Source organism: Aptenodytes forsteri, unplaced genomic scaffold, assembly GCF_000699145.1.
Source record: "Aptenodytes forsteri isolate BGI_AS27 unplaced genomic scaffold, ASM69914v1 Scaffold51, whole genome shotgun sequence".
Taxonomy (NCBI): Eukaryota; Metazoa; Chordata; class Aves; order Sphenisciformes; family Spheniscidae; genus Aptenodytes; species Aptenodytes forsteri.
In genome coordinates, this window is record NW_008795495.1 from 4,638,568 (window position 1) to 4,658,423 (window position 19,856).

Genomic DNA, 19,856 nt, shown 5'->3' on the forward strand with positions numbered 1-19,856 from the left:
GAAGTGGTGGAGTCCCCATCCCTGGAGGTACTTAGAAGACGAGTAGATGAGGCACTTAGGGACATGGCTTAGTGGGTGGTGGTGTTGGGTCGACGGTTGGACTCGATGATCTTAGAGGTCTTTTCCAACCTCAATGATCCTATGATTCTATGATTCTATGACTAAGCTGAGAGGAGGAGAGCGAGCATCTGCGGTGAAAGCTGGAGGAACAATTCTGCCAACTCACACAGCATCTCCCAGTACCTGTCTCAAGTGCTTCTGCAGCTGCTGACAAGTAAATGATGGACTCCCACAAAATTAGGTGAATTTTCCTCCCAAAGCCTGTTTCTGTTTGAAGGAGAATGTTTTATTATTCATTCTGGTTTTGCTGTACATGCTTTAGGTGTTATTTTAGCCCTTCCAGTGCAGACAAAAGTTTGTAATGGCATCTGGGATAATTTCCTAGGGGTTCAAAATCCCTGAGTTATAGTTTAGATGCAGAGAGGCTCTTTTATCCCTTAATTAATGTTGAAGCTTTTCGTATACTAGATCTTGATATCCGCATCTCCCCACTGGACTGCTGCCGCAGGCTTGCTGGGGCCTGTTACGGCCTGACATCTGGGCTCACTCTGAAATGATCAGGAGGGTCTCTTTGCTGGGTACCTTTCCGTGTACGATGCAGCAGCCCAGCACAGTGACTAATGCCTCCCTTGCAGCACCGTAGTTCTGCTGGTAATTTAATTAAAATTGCCACATCCCTCACGTGCGCTCACGCTAATTTGGTTTCCACTAATCAAACTCTGAATTTATGCTAGTCAAGTTTTATCATCTCCCCAAATGGCACAAGTCCTGTAATGACATCTGGCTGCATTTTGGCCACTTAATATAAACATCATGACTGCTCCTTGATTAAGAGAGCAGTGTGTGATACAGGCTGCCCCAGGTTGCCAAAACCGTCAACAAGGAGAAGTCATGACAAAGTCTGTGCACGTACAGAAAACCTACGTGATGTCCTGCACCTGCTGTTATTATTCAGACTGGAGGTCATGCCATATAGAAACCCTACAGCCACCTGCTACTAGCCCAGGTAACCTTATTTCTTTAGCAAATAGGGTAGGAAGCTGCAGTGGAATGAAGAAAAGCTTTGGGAACATGACTGCGAGGAGTCCCAGGGAGAAGTGGTGGTACCCCAGCATGCAGAGGTGATTCACAGGGGACTGGGGCTGGCTATGACACCCTCCCCTACACCTCCTCCTCCTGAGCTGCCTTGCTGTGTACCCGAGGCAGCCAAGTATGGTGTGGCCCCTTGCACTCTCAGGATCTGAATGCTGGCACTAGTATTACAGGTAAAGGCTATAGTATGGGTGAGATCTAAAATTTACACTGGGTCAATGGGAATTTCATGAACCTGCAGTGTCTTCTTGCATTGTTGTAGTTCAGGCCCCTTGACGCTACTCCATAAACGATGTCGAAGGGGCTTGCCTAATCGTTCAGCAACACGCTCTTTGGCTTCAAACATGCTTTTGCTACTAGTGGAGCAGCTTGAGTTCATGGTACGTCTATACTGAAATGATCAATCTGTCTTGAACAAGATCCTACATGATTATCCCAGTTATGTCTGGTACCTCTGTCTCACAGCTCGTGTAAGCAAATCAGCGTCTACATTACAAGTTTAAAATGAACTGCGAGGACTTGCCTTTAGGAATAGCACCACTAGTTAATGAAGGCGAGAACAGTGTAATGTAGACCTGGTGTGTTGACTCAGCAACCTCTACCAGAATACGGCCTGGCACTTCCAAGATTTGCTGTGAGGAATTTGAAAAAAGGAAACAAGAGTGTTGTAACTTCTCCGAGATTGCACTGCAGTTGTCGCTAGTTGTGCAAGTAAGTGAATAAGAGAACTACTATAGGCTAGAAATTTCCAGAATTATACGTTTCATGTCGCAATCATCACCTATTGCTTTTGCTGTGTATTATTGCTGGCTGGCTCAGTAATTGCTGCTGGGGTGAACACGGGAAGGTAGGCTTGGGGAAAAAGAGGCACAGGAGACTGTAATGGTGGTGGTGCAGAATTACGGGATCCCAGGCTTTATGGCTGTAGGGCTGTTAACAGGATTTAGATCAAGCCACCTATTCCAGACCATTTTCTAAGATTCACACCTCTTTACTGTACTTAAAATACCCCAGTAGAAGGAAAAGGAGCAGGTCCTGCACTTGTAAGGTGTTTTCAGACCCTCAGCAATAGCAGATGCTCTGTAAACAGAGCACATTGGCACCTGCCTCCCGTTTTCTCATCTTAGGACAGCCCATGAACAAAGTTACATCTTAAAAGCTGGCTTGGAGAAAAGGAAGCCTGGCCTCTGTATTTTGTCATAATTTTTTATATAGAACAAAAGGAGCATAAGGCTAAGGCCAAAACTCCTTTCAGTTGCAAACATACAGCTTGCAGGTGTAGGCAGAGTTTAGCCTAAAATAACTGGAGGCAAAAGAAAGAAAAAAGCAGCTTAAAAATGTGATGTCAGCAGGAGAAAATAGACTCTGTGGGGCACTGGTTTTCTAAAGCCTTGTTCTGTAATCAACACAGCTTATTACTGTAGCTGCGCATGATGTTGCAAATGGCATTTGGATGAACACATTTTGTCTTTCCATCGTGCTCGCTAGTTAACAAACTGTCTGCCCAAATTGCTGAACCATGCGTATTGTGTCGAAGAAGAGGAAAGCAGCAGATTCCCTTTGTCAGGGTGGACAGCCTGTGCCAAACTCTCAGTCAGTGATTTTCAACCTTCTTCTGTTTAGACCCCTACGAATGCTCCTGTGGAAGTACATGACTTTATGTAGATGCCTCTTCCCCCTCCAGTGATAATCACATTGCTTTCCTTTCCCTCCCAGTCTACAGCATACACCTGGCTCTGAGGTCTGCAGACCACATTTTGGAAATCGGTCTCCCAAGCAATTTAATTTTGTGCATTTACAGTTTCACTTCATTCTTTTTTAAAAAAGTCACTTTCTCATAGAATCTCCGTTCAGTCCTTAAATAGTACTGATGTTGCTGTTGCAATGCATGGGACAATCCAGCCCACAATCAAGGTTACAGAAGGAAGTGACCACGTATCTGAGATCAGCTAGCAGCTTGTGACCACACATCACATTGCAAGGCACATCACAAGTTCTGGCTCCCATCTGAGTTCACTTTGGAGTCTTGACATGGGATTAAAGGCAGCTGGAACTCTGCACTGCTTTGCTGTAATAGGTGTTTCAAAGTGTCGGGGTGCAGTAAGACATTGTAAGCCGTAAGCTTACAATGCCTTGTTTTGGGGCACGATGCAGGCTGAGGATGCAGTCCTACAGACTGACACTACACTATGCCTTCTAGAGATAAATAGGGTTATGAGCCATTTTTGCCCCATTCTGATTGTGCTCTTTCCAGTACAATGCCACCGGTGTTAGAGCAGTCATTAGAGCAATAAATTAGATTAATCGGTAATTACGTTACTGCATACTTTTCAGCTGTTGAGCTGTATTCACTGTTCCCTCCATTGGAGTTGTCAGGGGAAATGAAAAGGGTCCCACATTGCTTCTTATGTTAGGAAAATTCCCCTTAACTGGCTATGGGGCTGTTGTGTCTCCTTTGTGCCATCCAGTAGCATAGAGGGGTCAAGGAGATGTTTAAATTTCATTTCAGTCTCACTTGAGGAGGAGGAGGAAATGAGAAACAGAATGGGATTATAAATGATAGCCCAAAGGCAAAGGAAAAAGATGACTGAAAGGGGACTGACCTTAGGGTTTGAATATATTTTATTTAATATGTAGTTGTTTGGTGATGAAACACTGTAAAAGGCTGCCCAGAGAGGCCGTGGAGCCTCCATCCTTGGAGGTGTTCAAAACCCAACTGGACACAGTGCTAGGCAATCTGCTCTGGGTGGCCTTGCTTGGGCAGGCAGTTGGACCAGATGATCTCTGGAGGTCCCTTCCAACCTCAGCCACTCTGTGATTCTGTGGTTCTGTGTTTTAGATATTTTCTTCCATTTTTCTGGAGGGAAGAGTGAGCTGAAAGAACAAAAGAGAAAGTTAAAAAAATCTTTCCTTTTTTCAGTCTAATAGCATTAACTTCTGTTAACCTTTCTAACCGTTGCCAACCTTGTCAACGTGAGCAATGCCGTTAGCTGGGCTGGATTAGTAAACTCCGATATCAGCACCAAAGGTAATTCTTCAGCACTTCCAGGTTCCCCCTGAGGTTTTCCTTAGCGTGGAAATGAGGGGGCAAGGAAGAAGCACTGATGCATATTCCGGTTCTGTCTCCCCATGGGGTCCGGATTTGGCCAAAGCACACACCTCACCCAGAAACTAGGAAATGCTGCTGGGATGTTTTATGTAGATGCGGATTATGCATGCATGAGTGAGGAGGCTGTGGTATACTCATAGAGAAATGCGTGCAGGAAGAGGTTTAGTAGCCATGCTGAACAGCTGCTCATATTTAAGAGAAAGACAGGACAAGGTTTTAAATGGAGCCTGCACATAATGCAGGTGAGCCCGTACAGAAGTATGTATGTGTTTGTAGGGCTGGGGTTTAGGAGTCCTGGGCCTCAGGCGCTTTGGCTACATCCGTGAACAGACACACTAATGCTTCTATCATTTAAGGCACTCTGTTACCCAGTGCAATTTTCAGCATCGTTAGGCACCTGAAGATGACATCCATAAGCAGAGCTGGCTCAAGGCGCAGGCAAAATAGGCAAATGTCTGGGTTAGAGCTTGCTGGGGAACAGCTGATTCCCTCCCATCTCTTTTTACCTGCCCGTGCCCTCCCAAAATTTCACAGAATACTGCTAGCCCTACTTCTTTCTCCCTCTGCTTGTGCTGCTAGATTTAGTTTTGCATTTCTGAGGCAATGAAACTCAGTTTTGCCTGACAGATGAGAATCCCTAAGCTGGCTCTGGAGACAGGCTGGACCAGCTCAGAAAGGGGTCTCCTCAGCATCAGCTCTGGCGCGGGGAGGAGGAGGATTACGTGTCCAGGGACAAGGGCGGGAAGAGGATGCAGCCTGAAACAGGACCTTTCGGTAGTAGTTAGAGCCACTCAAATCAATGTTTAACTTCACCTATAGACCTATGGTGGTCTCTACCTGGAAGCACTCAGCAGTTAGATAAGGCTTTACAAAATTATTTGAGGCTAGGCTGAGTAAAGGGCTGAGATTCCTAAAGTTTTAGGCAGTGCTTAAGTATGGAAGTGCAAGACTGCAATTCTGAAAAGACTTGATACTTTGTTCCCTAATCCAGGAGGTTTGCAAACTTCAGACATACATTACTTTTTCACTTCGGAATTATTCAGTGGCCTCTACTCATGCTCCTCTGGGGTCTCCTCCCTTCCTGATGGGATGGGCAGGGATTTCTCACTCACTACCTTGTAGTAGTCTGGGATTCCCACAGAAGCGAAATCCCTAAACTGGCAGTGGGAGAAGTGCCTCCTTCCTCAGAGAAGACATCCTTGCCTGAGATGCAGAAAATCTGCTAATAGAAATGATGGCCTCACAAAGTGATTCATGCTGTTAAAACACTATTAAATGCCAAGAGCTGCCTTAATCAACTCATGGTCTGAAATTCTTATGGCACATATTTCCCATGTCTGAATTGTATGTATTATAGAGGAGACAGATATAGTGAAAGAAGAAAAAAACAAAACAAATCAACAACAGGTTGTTTAAGTTAAAACAGCCTTTGCCACCCTGTAGACTAGTGCTGGGCCGATTGCTGTCCTATCTATGGCCTACTGTGGTTCCCCAAGGTCAGCCTGACACACCCAATGATCTCTTCTCTCCACGCTACCAAATGTAAGACACTCGAATGAATATATCAGTTTCTATCTGGTAATAAAATATCACATGTATCAGTTTACACATGATGTGTATGTGGCAGACAAAGTCCTATCACACATGTACCAGTAGTTTATAGTACAGTTAGTCAGAGGAAAGTTGAAAGTGAAGAAAAAGGAACATTTCCAGATGAGGGAGGAAATGGGCAGGACAAGATGAGCAATAAAAAAGGCCAAATATTTCTTCCCCCACCCCAGACATACGTATATAAATAGTGAGAGAGTGATTTCCCCTGCTCGCTGGCTGCTACTCATCTGCTGCATCTCTCTGGGACCACACACCATCCCTCCAAGATGTGGGCAAAGGTACTGTCTTGTTTCCTTGCACTGTAAGATGCACTTTTCTGTTTAAGCTTTTGTATCCTCATTCTATATGTTTCAGTAGGTGTGCATCACACTATGGAATATGTGGTTCACCTGCTTTAAATGACTTGTGTACCTCAAGATAGTCTTAATGCTTTAGTACAAAGCCGAGTGAGAACTTACCTGAAATTATGGGTACAATTCCGGTCACCATTGCCAGAAAAGAGAAATCCAATTGGAACAACGCAATGAAAAGCTACTAGCATAGTAGGCGTGAACCTGTATTATAAAGGAGAGAGCAGCACAGTTTATTTAACTTAGCGAAATGAAGGCCACAAGGAAATATCGTCACTCTGTATGGATATGTGCAGGGGAGTAGAGGAAGGGGAAGGATGAGGGGAAATGAAAGGAGACAATTTCCAAAGAGAGAGAAGAGCTATATTCAGTAATGCCAATATAAAAAAAGCAAATGTGTTTATAGACTGGTTGTAAATAATATATGCCTCTACAGAGAGAAATTTCTAATAGTTGGAGAAGGGAAGTTCTAGATTAGTTTCTACTAGAGATATTAACAGCAGCTAACAGCTCCAGTGGAGAAGAAGCAGGCTGAGTTTGCATAATGGGTCAATGGTCAATGGGAAAGCAAAAAAAAAAAAAAAATTAGAAATATAATTCCCAGATCAGCAGGAGCCAGGAACAAGGAGCCACTGCTTTTCAAAGAGGTGAAATCTTTTCTTGGAGAAAAGCTGGGATTCCAGCTGGGCGTGAACTCAACGGGAGCTGGGAGCCAGGAGTGGCGGGTGCAAGGTAGGGCTGCCAAGTCCCATTTCCCACTGAGCTCCAAGCTCAGCAACACTTGGGATGGTAATTCTGCTACTCAGGGAGATTAAATCTTGCCTCCTTGTGTGGTAGTGGCTGCACTGGATTGAAATGTCACTTTCCCACTGATTTCAGTAGCAATAAGAAGGTGCTATGGAAAGCCAGATGGTTTTTGCTTCTATTTGTTTTATATATGTGTGTGTATAGATATAGATACAGATGTCTTGCAAAGTTACATCACCTGCAGTGCTTACCCTCAAGGACTCAAGTCAGGGAGGAAGCACCAGAAATACAGAACAGACAAGGACACTGATGAAAGTAAAAATAAAATATAAAGAACACTGTGGCATTTCTGGGAATAAAAAGAGGAAGAATTCAAACCTTAGTTTTGCTGATGCAATTCATGTAAGCAGGGCAGGGCAACAGAAATGGCCAGCATGCTAAGCAGTAGCCCAAAACGGAAAGCGAAAAAAAAAGAAGAAAGAAAAAAAAAAATGTTTTCTTTAAATGATGAGAAATATCTACTTCTTCTTTTTTTTTTTTTTTCCCCTCCCAGACAATTACGGGAAATTTTGCCAGTGTGATTCATGGTTTGAATGCAAACCACTTGACAGACCAAGTCATTCAGAGAAGCAAGCGAATGATTCTGGATACTCTTGGAGTGGGGCTTCTGGGTACCAGCACTGAGGTCTGCCACAAAGTGACACAGTACAGCAAGGTAAGGTGTCTGGCATTCATAGCATACCCTAAGGTTTAGCTTTAAGAAAAGCACGGGAAAATTTGGGCTGTAAGGGGAAACTTTGTCATGGTGAAATTCTTTTGGGGATGGAAAGAGAGAGACAGTGTTCTTCCCACTGGAGACAGAGAAAATTCATTGCTCGAGTTACTTTTAACTCTGGATGGGCAAAAGTCTGTGTAACAGACTGTATGCTAAGACCCCCCACTGCAAACACAGTTAATTAAGAATCCCTTCCTTTCTTTCACCTATGAAATTTTATTAAAAACATCAGCAAAGCAAACATCACTTATCACCAGACTTTCAAAAATAAGGGACTGTTAAAGGGACGGAGAGTTAGTAGTGGGTTACTTCCAGTCCATAAAACATAATTGTTGTCTGAGGTACATTGGTCATGTTTCTCCTCCAGTCGTGTTTTCCTTAAACTAGAGGAGTATTTGACCTTGACGAGAAGCCTTCCCAACACAGGAGCGCATCAATGAGGAGGGGTTTAGCCCACTGTTTTATCGGTCAGACCTGTTTAGTTTGACTCAGGCTTCAGTGCTCTGTGTGCCAATACGTCTCTTTGTACAGAGATCCCCCCTTCCCAAACTGTGGTAGCTTATGCCCTTTTATGTAATTCCATAAAGATCTCTTCGTTGGCTGAACGATCTGCACAGAAAAAGGAAAAGAGCAGAGCCCTTTACAGCATGGGGATACCAGCATCAGGAGGCCATATATCATTTACTCAGGGCCTACTAAAACATAGAAAATCAGAACCTTTAACTGGAGATCTTCCCCAACAAGATGATGACAGTCCTGAGGGAACTGCCAATGGGCGGTGAGAAGGGATGTCAGTGTGCAGAGGTGTGAAGGTACTGAATGGCCAGGTGGATGGTGTTGGTCTGCCCCCTGAGGTCTGTTTGGATGGAAAGAGCCCTTGACGTAAGCCAACAGGAAACCGAGTTTCTTTTCATACTTTCTGATAGAACAATATTTTTCTCATGAAAGGGAACAGTTGGGTCCCAAGAGGGTATGGTCTGATCTCAGTTACATCAGAGATATGGCGCACATTTATCCTTGGGTTCAGGACTTTGAATTAATTGATGTCAATTTGTTTCAGATCTACAGCTCAGATATATCCAGTACCATTTGGGGCCACTTGGATTTCCGACTGCCGCCTCTGTATGCAGCTTTTGTGAATGGAGTGGCTGTAAGGGATGCTCTTTTATTTGCTCTTAAATCACACTAATTGATACCGTTCTCACTCTAGAGAGAACAGAATGCTCCTAAAATCTTAGTTTACTTTATTCTTGTGCCTGAAGCCTGCTACAAATTTTTCCTAGACTGTTCTCCTAATGTGCATCAACTTTCTTCCAATAAGACCGGGCTTAGTGTATAATATATCTGATCCAACTCAACAGCATCCCTTACCTTTAATGTGGGACTTGGGGCTGTTTTCAAAGGTCAGAACTCTACAGCTTGTTACAACCTTGCTACAGCCGCATTACAGAGACGTACTCCAGCTCTCACTGATTTCACCAGGATCCAAATTTCACCCAACTGGCAGAGTATAGTTACAGAAAAACACAAATACACAGATGCACATATACATACACACATATAATATCACAAGGCAATTTAATCTTCAGTCATGCAGTTTGCAAAAGCCAATTATATATTTTGAACACATACTTTGTCAGTAAAGCAGTAGCTGACTCCTCAGACATTTGTCTAAATTCAGATTTAGGCTGAAACCATTTGAAATCGAAAGATGCGCCAGAGGTGGAGTAGACAAATTTGGCAATTATGCAAAACTAGGGAAGGTGACCCACCAAGGAAATGATAATATTAAGCCTATCTAAATTAGTGTGACAACAAAATCAGAGGTCCAATTTGACACCTCATTTCCAACGTAGAGAAAATTACCTTGGAAATGAGATCTGGTACCTCTCAGCTCCTTGTAGCCCGTGTGATATTCAAACCTGGCTGTTAGCATGTGTATGATCATTTCAGTTTACATCTCGGTCACAAGTCAATTCTAGGCGCTTGCTGAAGACACCAGGAACGCAGCTTATCAGGTATTGGGCACAACTGTCCTTATCCTGCACTGCAGGGCATCTTCCCAGCTGGTGTCAAAGTTCTTCAAGGCAGGGACTGGGTCTTCTTCTATCTGTTCAGGAACGCAGTCCTCCGAAGTGTGTATTCCCAGTACTATGGGTCAAGACCTGAGTGCTGGGGAGCCTGACCACCTTCCCAGTTTGCTCTCAAGTAAGATGTGGGTGAATAGGTGTGAAAGCTCAGCCTTTGAGGCATTATTATGTTATTAAAAATGCTGTCCCTGATGCTCTCAATTCCTTGGAGCTTCTCAAAACTTTGGGGGGTGGTTCTGACAAGCAGTACATTGCAAACACTGAGTGCACTGCTGGGAGCACTCTGCTACCAGAACAGCAGCCGTATGCCATGCTGGCAATGCCCAAAATCTTCCTGAGCAGCTGGGCTCTGGGCATGGGAAAGAGGAGGCGCATCTCTGGATACTCTCAAGGGCTACGCAGCTCGTCCCAGTTTTAAGACTGTAGTTTGCTCCTACTCCCAGCAGCCCCAGGGAGTCTGGTTCCTCGTGTGACAGGTCTTGTTTCGACGTGCTGAAAATTCAGGCTAAAGCCTCATGTACATTTGCAGGCTTGTGCCTGTCGCCTGTGGACGGTTGCACTAGAGAAGTTGTTCTGATACAACTTTCAGTTAGCACTACAGATTCAACTGCTACAGCTTTAATGGTGTGAGCCCTAGCGGCAGCATCAGTTGCAGCACAGGAGAAGTAATTTCATTAGGTCTATATACTGTTTTGGAGGAAGTGAAAATTCACCATTCACATGGTGGACCTAGAACTGCTGCTTTAATTATACCAATCTAATTAAAGCAGCAAAAGCCTATTGTAGGAAAGACGATTCATTGTCATACTGGTTCTAGACTGGTGCAACTTGAGTTAGAATTATACTCCTTTGAGGCCAGATTTTTATTGCATTGCCACTTCTCACTGAGCCATGTTGGGAGTAAAGGTCTTAAAAGAAAGACTTTTGAAGTTCTGCTTTCTAAAGAAAATCTAGTTCTTCAGTCCTTTTTTATACCAGTTACAGTAGTTTCATTTGACTGAGCCAATTTTGCCTAGTCAGAGTTTATTTCTGATGATAAGCCAAGGCTTCTCTTTCCATTAGGTGCACTCAATGGATTTTGACGACACGTGGCATCCAGCCACACACCCATCCGGGGCTGTGCTCCCTGCCGTGATTGCACTCTCGGAGGCCTTTCCTCAGAAGAAAAAAATCTCAGGTCTCAATCTGCTTTTAGCTTTCAATGTGGGAATCGAAGTGCAAGGCAGGCTGCTGCGCTTCTCCAGCGAAGCCAGGAATATTCCAAAGAGGTAAATAGAAATGCTTCAAGTAGAAAGTTGAGTGGAAGGGTTTTTTTCTCAGTGTTAATATACTTATTTAAATGCCAGTTAAAATACAAATGGCACAGTTAATCATATTTTCTATGTATGATGTTGTTTGTCTGGAAATTTAGGAAAGGTTCATCTCAAACATAAATACACTTACATGACTCCTTACGGCTTAGCTAATAGATGTCTTTTTGAGAGCATTGATTAGTTTACAAGAAGGAGGTGATTATCTCCCTATTTATTAAAAACAGCAGCAAAAGGACAACGTTTAACAGCAGAGGTCTCAGGCTTCCATGAATACATACGATCATGCCTCACTTGGAAACAGTGGCTTGCTCTCAGCAGAAAGGAGTCACCAGTGCTGGGCTCAGAGCAGAGCCCAAGAAGACGGGGTGTGATTAGGGGAAAGCCTTGAAGTGTGGGATGGACTAAATGTCCTCCTGCTATTTTCTGTGTGTTCCTTCTACCGATTTTGCAAAACTGGTTCAGAATAACAAAATTTGCTTCCCCCAATATGTAAAATTTATAGATGACTATAAATTATTTACAGATAATTTATAGATGACTATAAACTGTGACACTTTTGCCATTATTCTGTTCAGTATGCCTTGAACTATGAGCAGTTCTAATATTTCAATTGCTTTCTGGGGAGCACCTATTGTAAGTGGTACTATTCCAGTTTAACTTGTTCCTGGGGAAAAGCGACAACCTTTTCCGTTAGGACCGCACATGGATTCTGAATGTATGTTTCTTTATGGCCCAATCCGTTTTCCACAGCAGTGAAAGGAAATTGGAGCTTGTGTATATAGTGAATTCAGGTGACTTTTTGAAATATGGTAATGAAGAGATTTTGTTTTCTCAGGTTTCACCCACCGACTGTGGTTGGTACAATGGGGAGTGCAGCAGCTTGTGCTAAACTGCTAGCTCTTGACCAGCTGAAATGTAAAAACGCCTTGGCTATTGCTGCCTCCTATGCAGGTGCCCCACTGGCTAACGCAGCAACCCAAACAAAGCCCCTCCATGTTGGCAATGCTGCCAAGCATGGACTGGAAGCAGCTTGCTTAGCATCACAGGGCCTTCAAGGAAACAAACAGATCTTGGACATGGAGTCGGGGATAGGTGCCTTTTATACAGATTACAACCCACAGGCTCTGCCAACCTTGCAGTCCTATCCCTGGCTGTTGGACCAGCAAGATGTGGCCATCAAACGCTTTCCTGCTCATCTTGGAACGCACTGGGTGGCTGATGCAGCATCCTCTGTTAGGAGGAAGCTTGTGGAGAGCAGTGACAACTTGCTCCCCCTTGATAAAATTGAGAAAGTCATTCTCAAAGTCCCAGAGGTCAAATATGTGAACAGACACAGCCCAACCTCAGAGCATGAAGCTCGACACTCCTTCCAGTTTGTTGCATGCTCTGCTTTGCTGGATGGCAGCATGTCGGTCCAGTCCTTTGCCAGTGAGAACGTTCACCGGCCAGCCTTGCGGGAGCTCCTCTGCAAAACACAGCTGGAGCACCCTCCTGATAACACACCTAGCTTTGAGAGTCTTTACTGCGAAGTCAGTGTCATACTTCGGGACGGCAACACGATCAGCGACCGCTGTGATACATTCTATGGCCACTGGAGGAAACCTCTGAAAAAGGAGGACTTGGAGAAAAAGTTTCAATCCAATGCCTCCAGCGTCCTGCCTGCAGAAGCCACAGAAGGCATTATAGAGACAGTGTACAATCTGGAAAAAGTAGAGGACTGTTCTGTATTAAGTACATTTTTGTCAGGACAGTCAGCTAGAGCGCTTTCGGAGAAGCTGCGCTTCCTTTGAATGTTCCAACCAACAGCTAGACGCTGTTCACAAAGCAAACACAGAATTCAGGACAAACTCTTATTTAGTGACTCAAGCACTTTTAAATAGGACTCCTGTAACAGAAGAGCCATGCTCAGTCCAATATTGTGTTTTTTGACTAAGTAAATAATTTAGCGATTATGGGCACAGCTCAGTCAGGCTGAACGTAAGATCCTCTGCTGGCACAGTTGACTTCCAATTATCTTTATACCTCTAGGGGCAGAGCACTGCTTGCGTGCGACACAAAAATTTCCCTGCCAAAAATGTCTGTATGTTCTGCTTCTGCTAAATAACTCCATACAGGAAACCCAAATTTTGGAGGAGTGTGGAAATGCTGTGTCCGTGAGAAACATCACTGTGAGAAGGACAGAGAATAAAAGCCTTTATATATTTATTTCTGTAGATTTAGCTCTAAAGCCTCCTTGAAGAGGCCACCTGTTACATCTGAGCTTTGACGTTTGTGCTAAAATAAACACGGCACACATACAGAGTAGTAGCACTTGACACTCTGCAACACGCCAGGCTTCGCTGTAACGATTGGTCTTGCACTGATGAGGTAAAAGTTAGTGCCCTTCCTGATCGTACCAGCTGCTGAGCAAGAGGGACAACTCAACACTCCGTGTCATAAAAGTGTTATTTCCCAGTTCCACCTTTTGGCTGCACTGTGGTACAGGTTTGTTCCTGCTGTATTCCCGCTCCAGCTACAAGGCGCTCGCTCAACAAGACATGATTAGCACTAATTAGCGATGACACGTTTAGATTACTTCGGGCACTGCAAAGCATGGGCTACAGTACACTCGTCGTGACTGACGAGAGACCTGTGAGCATCAGAACACTTCTTACACTGAGACAATTAAGTGTCCACAGTGACAATCAACTTACCTTGATAATGAATTCTGGGAATTTTTAGTTCCTTCAGTACAAAGCCTTGCCAGACTGTGCTTCTAAGAAAGGCTGACGATCTTTGTTTACATTTGTAAGATCAAAGCACGTGTTCTAACATATATAAAATGTACCTTCCTTAGGGCACTAAACTATGTGTGCAAAAAAATCACAAAATAAAGCTAATTCATTTTACCAACTAAACCTCAAATTATTTCATTTGTTAGAGCAAAACTTGTGTGTTTTCCACATACAATGTATTCATTTGTACTTAAGCCTCTGACTCTTGGTTTATAAAGTCGGTTTATCTAGGGGGCTCTGCAAAAATTTCAGAAGTCCATTAGTTATACTTGCTTAAAGACATGCAAGGGAAGAAAAAAAAAACCCAAATAACCACATTCGTTTCTTTTTCCCTTCTTATTAAGAAGTAGAATTGAATTACTCACCTATGCTGAAGCTATACAGACTCATTTACAGCTATTTCATCTGTAATTATAGCTGGGTAACACCAAATGTGAATTACTGATAATCATTGGTGATGTGATAAAACCCCGTTGGACAAGGAGGGTTCCTACATTATCTTATCAAGACTGAACACATTCAGATTAATGAGAAAAAAAAAGGGAACCCCGCCCCCCCACCATCACCACAACAACCTTCAACACATGCTTTCTATTTTAAAAGAGAAATAAATAGGATAAACTTAGCAATAACCATTTGATGTATTACAGATTAAAAAAAAAAAAAACAACAAAACAAGAACTGTGAAGGTTAATAGTTGCATTATTTTATTACTACAATCAAAGGAAACTAAATGCTCATGCTTAGCTAAACTGATTTCCTTGCAGAAGTCTGCATGCTTCCAGTCAGGCAAGTTTCAGGACTTCTTGTACCATTGTTCCAATTCCATCAAAGATTTCATGCAGAGGAGCCTTGCACATGAAAGCACAGGTAGTAACTATTTTATTGGCTTTATCCACATGGGATTCATTTACATTTTTGCAAATGTGCTTACATCCAAGCTCTGCTATAGCAGATGCCGTTTCAGCATCAGGAAATCTGTAAATAAAAAGACTGTAATTAACATAAAGAGATGATACAGCCATAAAGTTCTGCCAGCATAGCTTGAACGAGAGAACTACAAGAATATTTAAGTGACTCTTTAGCCGATGATGATGACAAGGGAGTCAAACAGACTGCCACTGTGAGGTTCTCCCATCCCCTATGGACACAAGTGATCTGCTACCTTTGAAAACAAAGCTGAAACGCAGAGCCACGATATGTCAGAAGGTACGATTCTGTTTTTAACAATCTTTCAATAAGTTTACAAGATGATACCAAGTGCAGCCATAACAGATCCTCAAAAGTTTGAGAGATGCCAGCTGAACTTGCAGACACATTAGACCTTTTCCAACACCTCCATATAAGGTCTTCCACTGGGATTCTGCAAATTTTTTTTTTCCTGAGGATAAGGCAGGAACAGGGGGGTGGAAGCAATCCCTCACTACTGCTGCTGATGATAGGAAATTCCATTCAGAAGTTTTATTGGGAGTTGACAGTCCTTGAAGCAGCACTGACTTCTGCCTCCCCTAAACTGGCCCAAAACCACTACCACCAGAAAAACTTTATTAAAAATCTCTGAACAGACAAAACCCCACAGATGCAATTTAAACGGCCACTCAAATTACCACAGGGTACCAAATTTCTGAAGGCCAGCTGGCCAGATGCCTGTTCTTCATTTGCACATTTGCAACATGAATCATGGCCAAGCAAATTCTGTATCTCACTTAATATGAGGTAAGATCTATCACTCAATTACCATGAATGTAACACGAGAAAATAACTTCATATCCTTGGTCACCTGCGTGTTTGCAGAGGCAGGATTCTGTAGAAGTCTCTTTGTTCTGTCACTTTTAGGACTGATGGATGCTACATCCAGTGACTCATTAGCACTCACGCAGCACAATAAAGCCAGGGCAGGAACCTGTGTTACCTTCGGTGGCTCAGAGTGACAGCTTAGGCAGGAGATAAGACTAGCTAGAGTTTTCATGTGGTTAATTGTAATGTGTCTGTGGATGTTGATATCATAGAACATATCACAGACCAATGTATTTCTGAATTTAGGGATAAATAGTTCCAACGCTGTAGCGCACAAATCACCTGACCTCACAGGTTCAGTCTGTCTGCCCTGAGAGTTCCGTGCCTGCTATTACCGTGCAAGTGAAAATTTGAAATAAGTGAAAAACGTCACTAGTAAGTCACCCAAAAGTTACTGGCACCAGAGACCTCAGACTTTTGCACAATAGACTGTCCATTTCCTAATCCTAATTCCCATGTAAATTATCTCCATCCATTTCCTTCTTACCTCCCATCTACGTTTTTATCTTGGCCGACCGTGACCTCACAACCAGGAAAGACTTTCGCTGCCAGGACTGGCGATATACAGCACAAACCAATGGGCTTTTTAGCACTGTGGAAAGCTTGGAGTGTGGACCTCACGTGCTCATTGACAGTGCAGTTCTTGCCGTCTACAGCCCAGGAACACAGGTTCTTTGCTACACCAAAACCACCTAAAAAAAAAACCCAAAAAAACAAAAGCTCAAATATAAGACACTGCTAAAAGCCATTAAATTCAATACCAGAAAGAAGTTCTCCTTTTTTACAATATAATCATGGCATACGTAGGACTGTTAAGTTACTATACTGAAAGCTTTCAGCACATGAAACGTGATGGGTTTATAATGTTAAAGTTTAACTGCAAATTTTTTTATACCACGTTACGTAGGCCACAAAGCTTAATCTTGCTTCAATGAGTAACAAATAGAGAAATAGGAAACCTCACATTCATTTGCTAGTGACTGGAAAAGCTGCACCATCTGATATGCACCCCTTGATAAGCAAGGGCGGGATTAGAAGAAAGGCCAATGATAGTTAAAGGTAGAAAGTGCAGTTCACGAGAGTAATGCAAACAGTGGTTTGACCCTCTACAGTAATTTCACTCTCAAGTTTTAGTTCAATACTTAAACAATTACAAGAGAGCTTCTTCCCCACCTAGAATTCTTTTTGGACTTAAAAAAATAAAGGTTAACACAATAACAACAAAATGGATATTACATAAAAAGGAATTGATAACATATGATATTCTGAGACGTAGCACTTGTGAATGATAACATAATTTCCTATTAAAAATAATGCTGAATTTGTCTTTCTAGAAATTAGTTAGAACAATCCTTTACTTGCATTTAATCTTCGTTTAATTGTACAAGCAGATCATATTTTACAGCACCTTCATTTGCTGGATTTATAACCATCTGAATAATCAAAGTAAGAAGGTTATTAGTAAGTGTAACCATCCGTTATATTTGATTCCTTATGGAATGTGCACAACATCAACTTTTCTACACTAAACAAACAGAAATTTCCACAAGTATTTCAACAGACAACATCAAGAAACTTTGCATTTTTAATATTTTTCCTTTCACTCTCACTTTCAAGTGTTATCTGCAATCTCTGAGGTAAGATTTTAATTTTCAAACTTAATAGGGTTTATTTCCCTCTAACAGTTATTACAGCAACCCCCCTGAGCCTGGGTTATAACAGCATGAAATTAACGTGGAAAATACTTGCTAGCGTTTACTCCCTGATCAGCCCTGATGTCACCCACTCATTTCAGTGCTGCAGGTATGTTTCTCTGCGTTATACACACACTCCCTCTGCTGGCCTCACAACAGAAGACAGTGTAACGACTTCAAAATTAACGCTTAGGCACAATCGTGAAGGCAATATTTAACAGTATGATGAATACTCTGGAAAGTGATCTTCAGCAAGTCATAATTTCCTCGTGACGCTTTGGTTTCTTCATTTCTAAAGTGACTACAATTACCTCTGTCTGAAAGGCAATTTTGCAGTCTATGTTTATGGATAATTTTTTATTTAGTATAACTCGATCAGCAGCAGACCAGATACTTAATTAAAACAAAATGTACTCACATCTGACAGGGAATATAATCTACTTGGCAACCTACTATTCTGCCAACAATTTAAGAGGCCCTAAAAATAAGGCATTTCCATATAACGTCAAGTTCTGGCCTTACTTTTCTAACCCGGTCAGTGTTCCTGTCCACAAGTAGGTATTAAAGTTTTCACAATCTTTAAAAAGAAGGAATGGTGCGATGTATGACCTAACACCAAAAGAACACTGGCATTTTAAATTAATGAACTATAAATTAATAAATAAACTGAGATGACTTGTAAGCCCATGAGAGCTCGCTAAAACATTTTCTCATCCTCAAAAGAAAATAGGTAAGTAAAAAAGAAAAAAACCCATATACCTCTCAAATTCAAGAGTATAATTTAGTCTCTAAATGTATTTAAAAATAAAAAAGTAGCGGAGGCAAAGCAGTTATTTGCAATTGAAAAACCACTAATTATTTTCTTTTAAAAGCATTTACCAGGGAAAATGACTGCATCGAATTCACTAGCTTTCAGTTCAGCCAAATCCTGAATGTTTCCTCTGGCCAATCTGGCACTTTCAACTAACACGTTTCTCTTCTCTTCTGTTGGACTTCCTTTTAGGTGATTGACTACATCCCTTTGCTCAATACTGGGGGCAAATATCTTCACCTAGAATATAGAGATGAAGCAATTTTGTGAACGTAAACAGAACTCATACATATCAGTCACGATAAAGATCATTTAATGAAAACAGGTTTTGTTCCTGATGTCTCTTACCCAAGAGAAGTGGACTCCACAGGATGGATCTATTGTATTAAATATCTAAAGCGACAGGTGACATATCAGGATGGGTAAACCCATCCATCCTCCCCATCCTATTCCTGCAGCTTTTTGACAAGAGTCCATTCTTACGCCAACATTAAGCTTACTGATCTTGCCAGGGCCTGCCTTCCCTCTGCAGATAACCCCAAGGACAAACAGAGCACCACAATTTATACCAGCGGCCTGACTGGACACACAGCTGAGTCTGCAGAAAGGCTGCTCTTAACTGTTACGGGATCAGAGTGCTAAGAATTTTGCAAAAAAAGTTTGAAAGAGAAAGATGCAAACTTTGCAAGCATTTCCAGTGCAGACATTAGAATGACTCACTTTCCTAAAAGACTGGTAGCAGGAAGGAAAAACAAAACATGGAAGAACGTATTTTGGTTAGGCACAAAAGGGGAAAGATGCTTCAAAAATGTAAAGTTCTGTGAAAGGTGTACTGCAAGGGGCTGTTTTCACACATCTGTTCTGATGCTTGCTTTGCAGACTTCTCAGCGCTTGCCACTTCAGCTAATTTTAGAGAGGACAATTTTGTTCTAAATATGGGCGTGCTGTTGTTACCATCAGACACCTGAGCGCGGCTACACGCAGACAGAAAGTGACCACCTTCCGCCGTCCGAAGCCACAGACGGGACTAAAGCACGCCACCGCATCCTGGTCCAGGCTTCTCCGACGACTCCCAGTTACCGACAAAGCCCAGAAACAGCTAGCAGAGAACAAGCAGGTGAACCCGAGAGAGGGCGAGCGCCCGACTTCCGCAAAAGCGATCGGAAGGCAGATCAAGAATTGTAACCGGGCCCCATCTTCAGCTCCTTGAAGCCTCCAGCCTTCAGCTCCTTGCAGCCTCCAGCCTCAGCCTCCCTCCGGGGACAGAGGAGCAGGACAAGGCCCTCCTGCCACTCCTCACTCCCGGGCTCAGCCGCCTGCGTGCGGCCGCTGCTCCTGTCGGGGGGGGGCGTTCACGTCTTTGGGGAGGGGGATGAATAAAGAAAAGGGAGGGGGCAAGATAAGGAGAGAGATTATGGTTGAACAGGCTTTGTGGTGTGCAGGGGCGGGGAAAAGACCATCGTGAAGCGGGAGGGGCTCCGATCCCACAAACAGCGGGAGCCACATGATGGCCCGCCCCGGGCCCCGGCACGGGGCTTGGCGGGGGGGGAAGGCCAAGGCAGAGGTCCCTCGGCTGCCGAGGGGCGCAAGGAGACGGGGCAGGCATACCTCCGCCCCCCCCCGGGAGCCTCTC

At 43.2% G+C, this 19,856-nt stretch overlaps 2 protein-coding genes across 2 annotated transcripts in view; one reads left to right on the forward strand and one right to left on the reverse strand.

The window, feature by feature from the left end:
• Nucleotides 1-6,087: 6,087 nt before the first annotated feature.
• Nucleotides 6,088-13,017, forward strand: ACOD1 (aconitate decarboxylase 1). Its single transcript, XM_009281728.2, has 5 exons — nt 6,088-6,150; nt 7,523-7,684; nt 8,805-8,894; nt 10,897-11,102; nt 11,983-13,017. The coding sequence occupies exons 1-5, from the start codon at nt 6,139-6,141 to the stop codon at nt 12,935-12,937; spliced, it is 1,425 nt and encodes a 474-aa protein (XP_009280003.1). The 5' UTR covers nt 6,088-6,138; the 3' UTR covers nt 12,938-13,017.
• Nucleotides 13,018-14,605: 1,588 nt separating this feature from the next.
• LOC103900950 (ES1 protein homolog, mitochondrial) overlaps nt 14,606-19,856 on the reverse strand; it is a 13,297-nt gene continuing 8,046 nt past the window's right edge. Inside the window, exons 3-6 of the mRNA XM_009281746.1 lie at nt 19,178-19,322; nt 18,292-18,463; nt 16,206-16,410; nt 14,606-14,899 (exon numbers count right to left, since the gene is read on the reverse strand). Coding sequence (XP_009280021.1) covers nt 14,707-14,899; nt 16,206-16,410; nt 18,292-18,463; nt 19,178-19,322 — 715 coding nt within the window. The 3' untranslated portion in view covers nt 14,606-14,706. The remainder of the gene's footprint in view (nt 14,900-16,205; nt 16,411-18,291; nt 18,464-19,177; nt 19,323-19,856) is intronic.

What these genes read in the sequence shown, in the direction of transcription:
- ACOD1 (XM_009281728.2), top strand. An exon ending in CTTTTGTGAATGGAGTGGCT is followed by an intron (nt 8,895 to 10,896) that starts GTAAGGGATGCT and finishes TCTTTCCATTAG; the next exon opens with GTGCACTCAATGGATTTTGA. An exon ending in GCCAGGAATATTCCAAAGAG is followed by an intron (nt 11,103 to 11,982) that starts GTAAATAGAAAT and finishes TTGTTTTCTCAG; the next exon opens with GTTTCACCCACCGACTGTGG.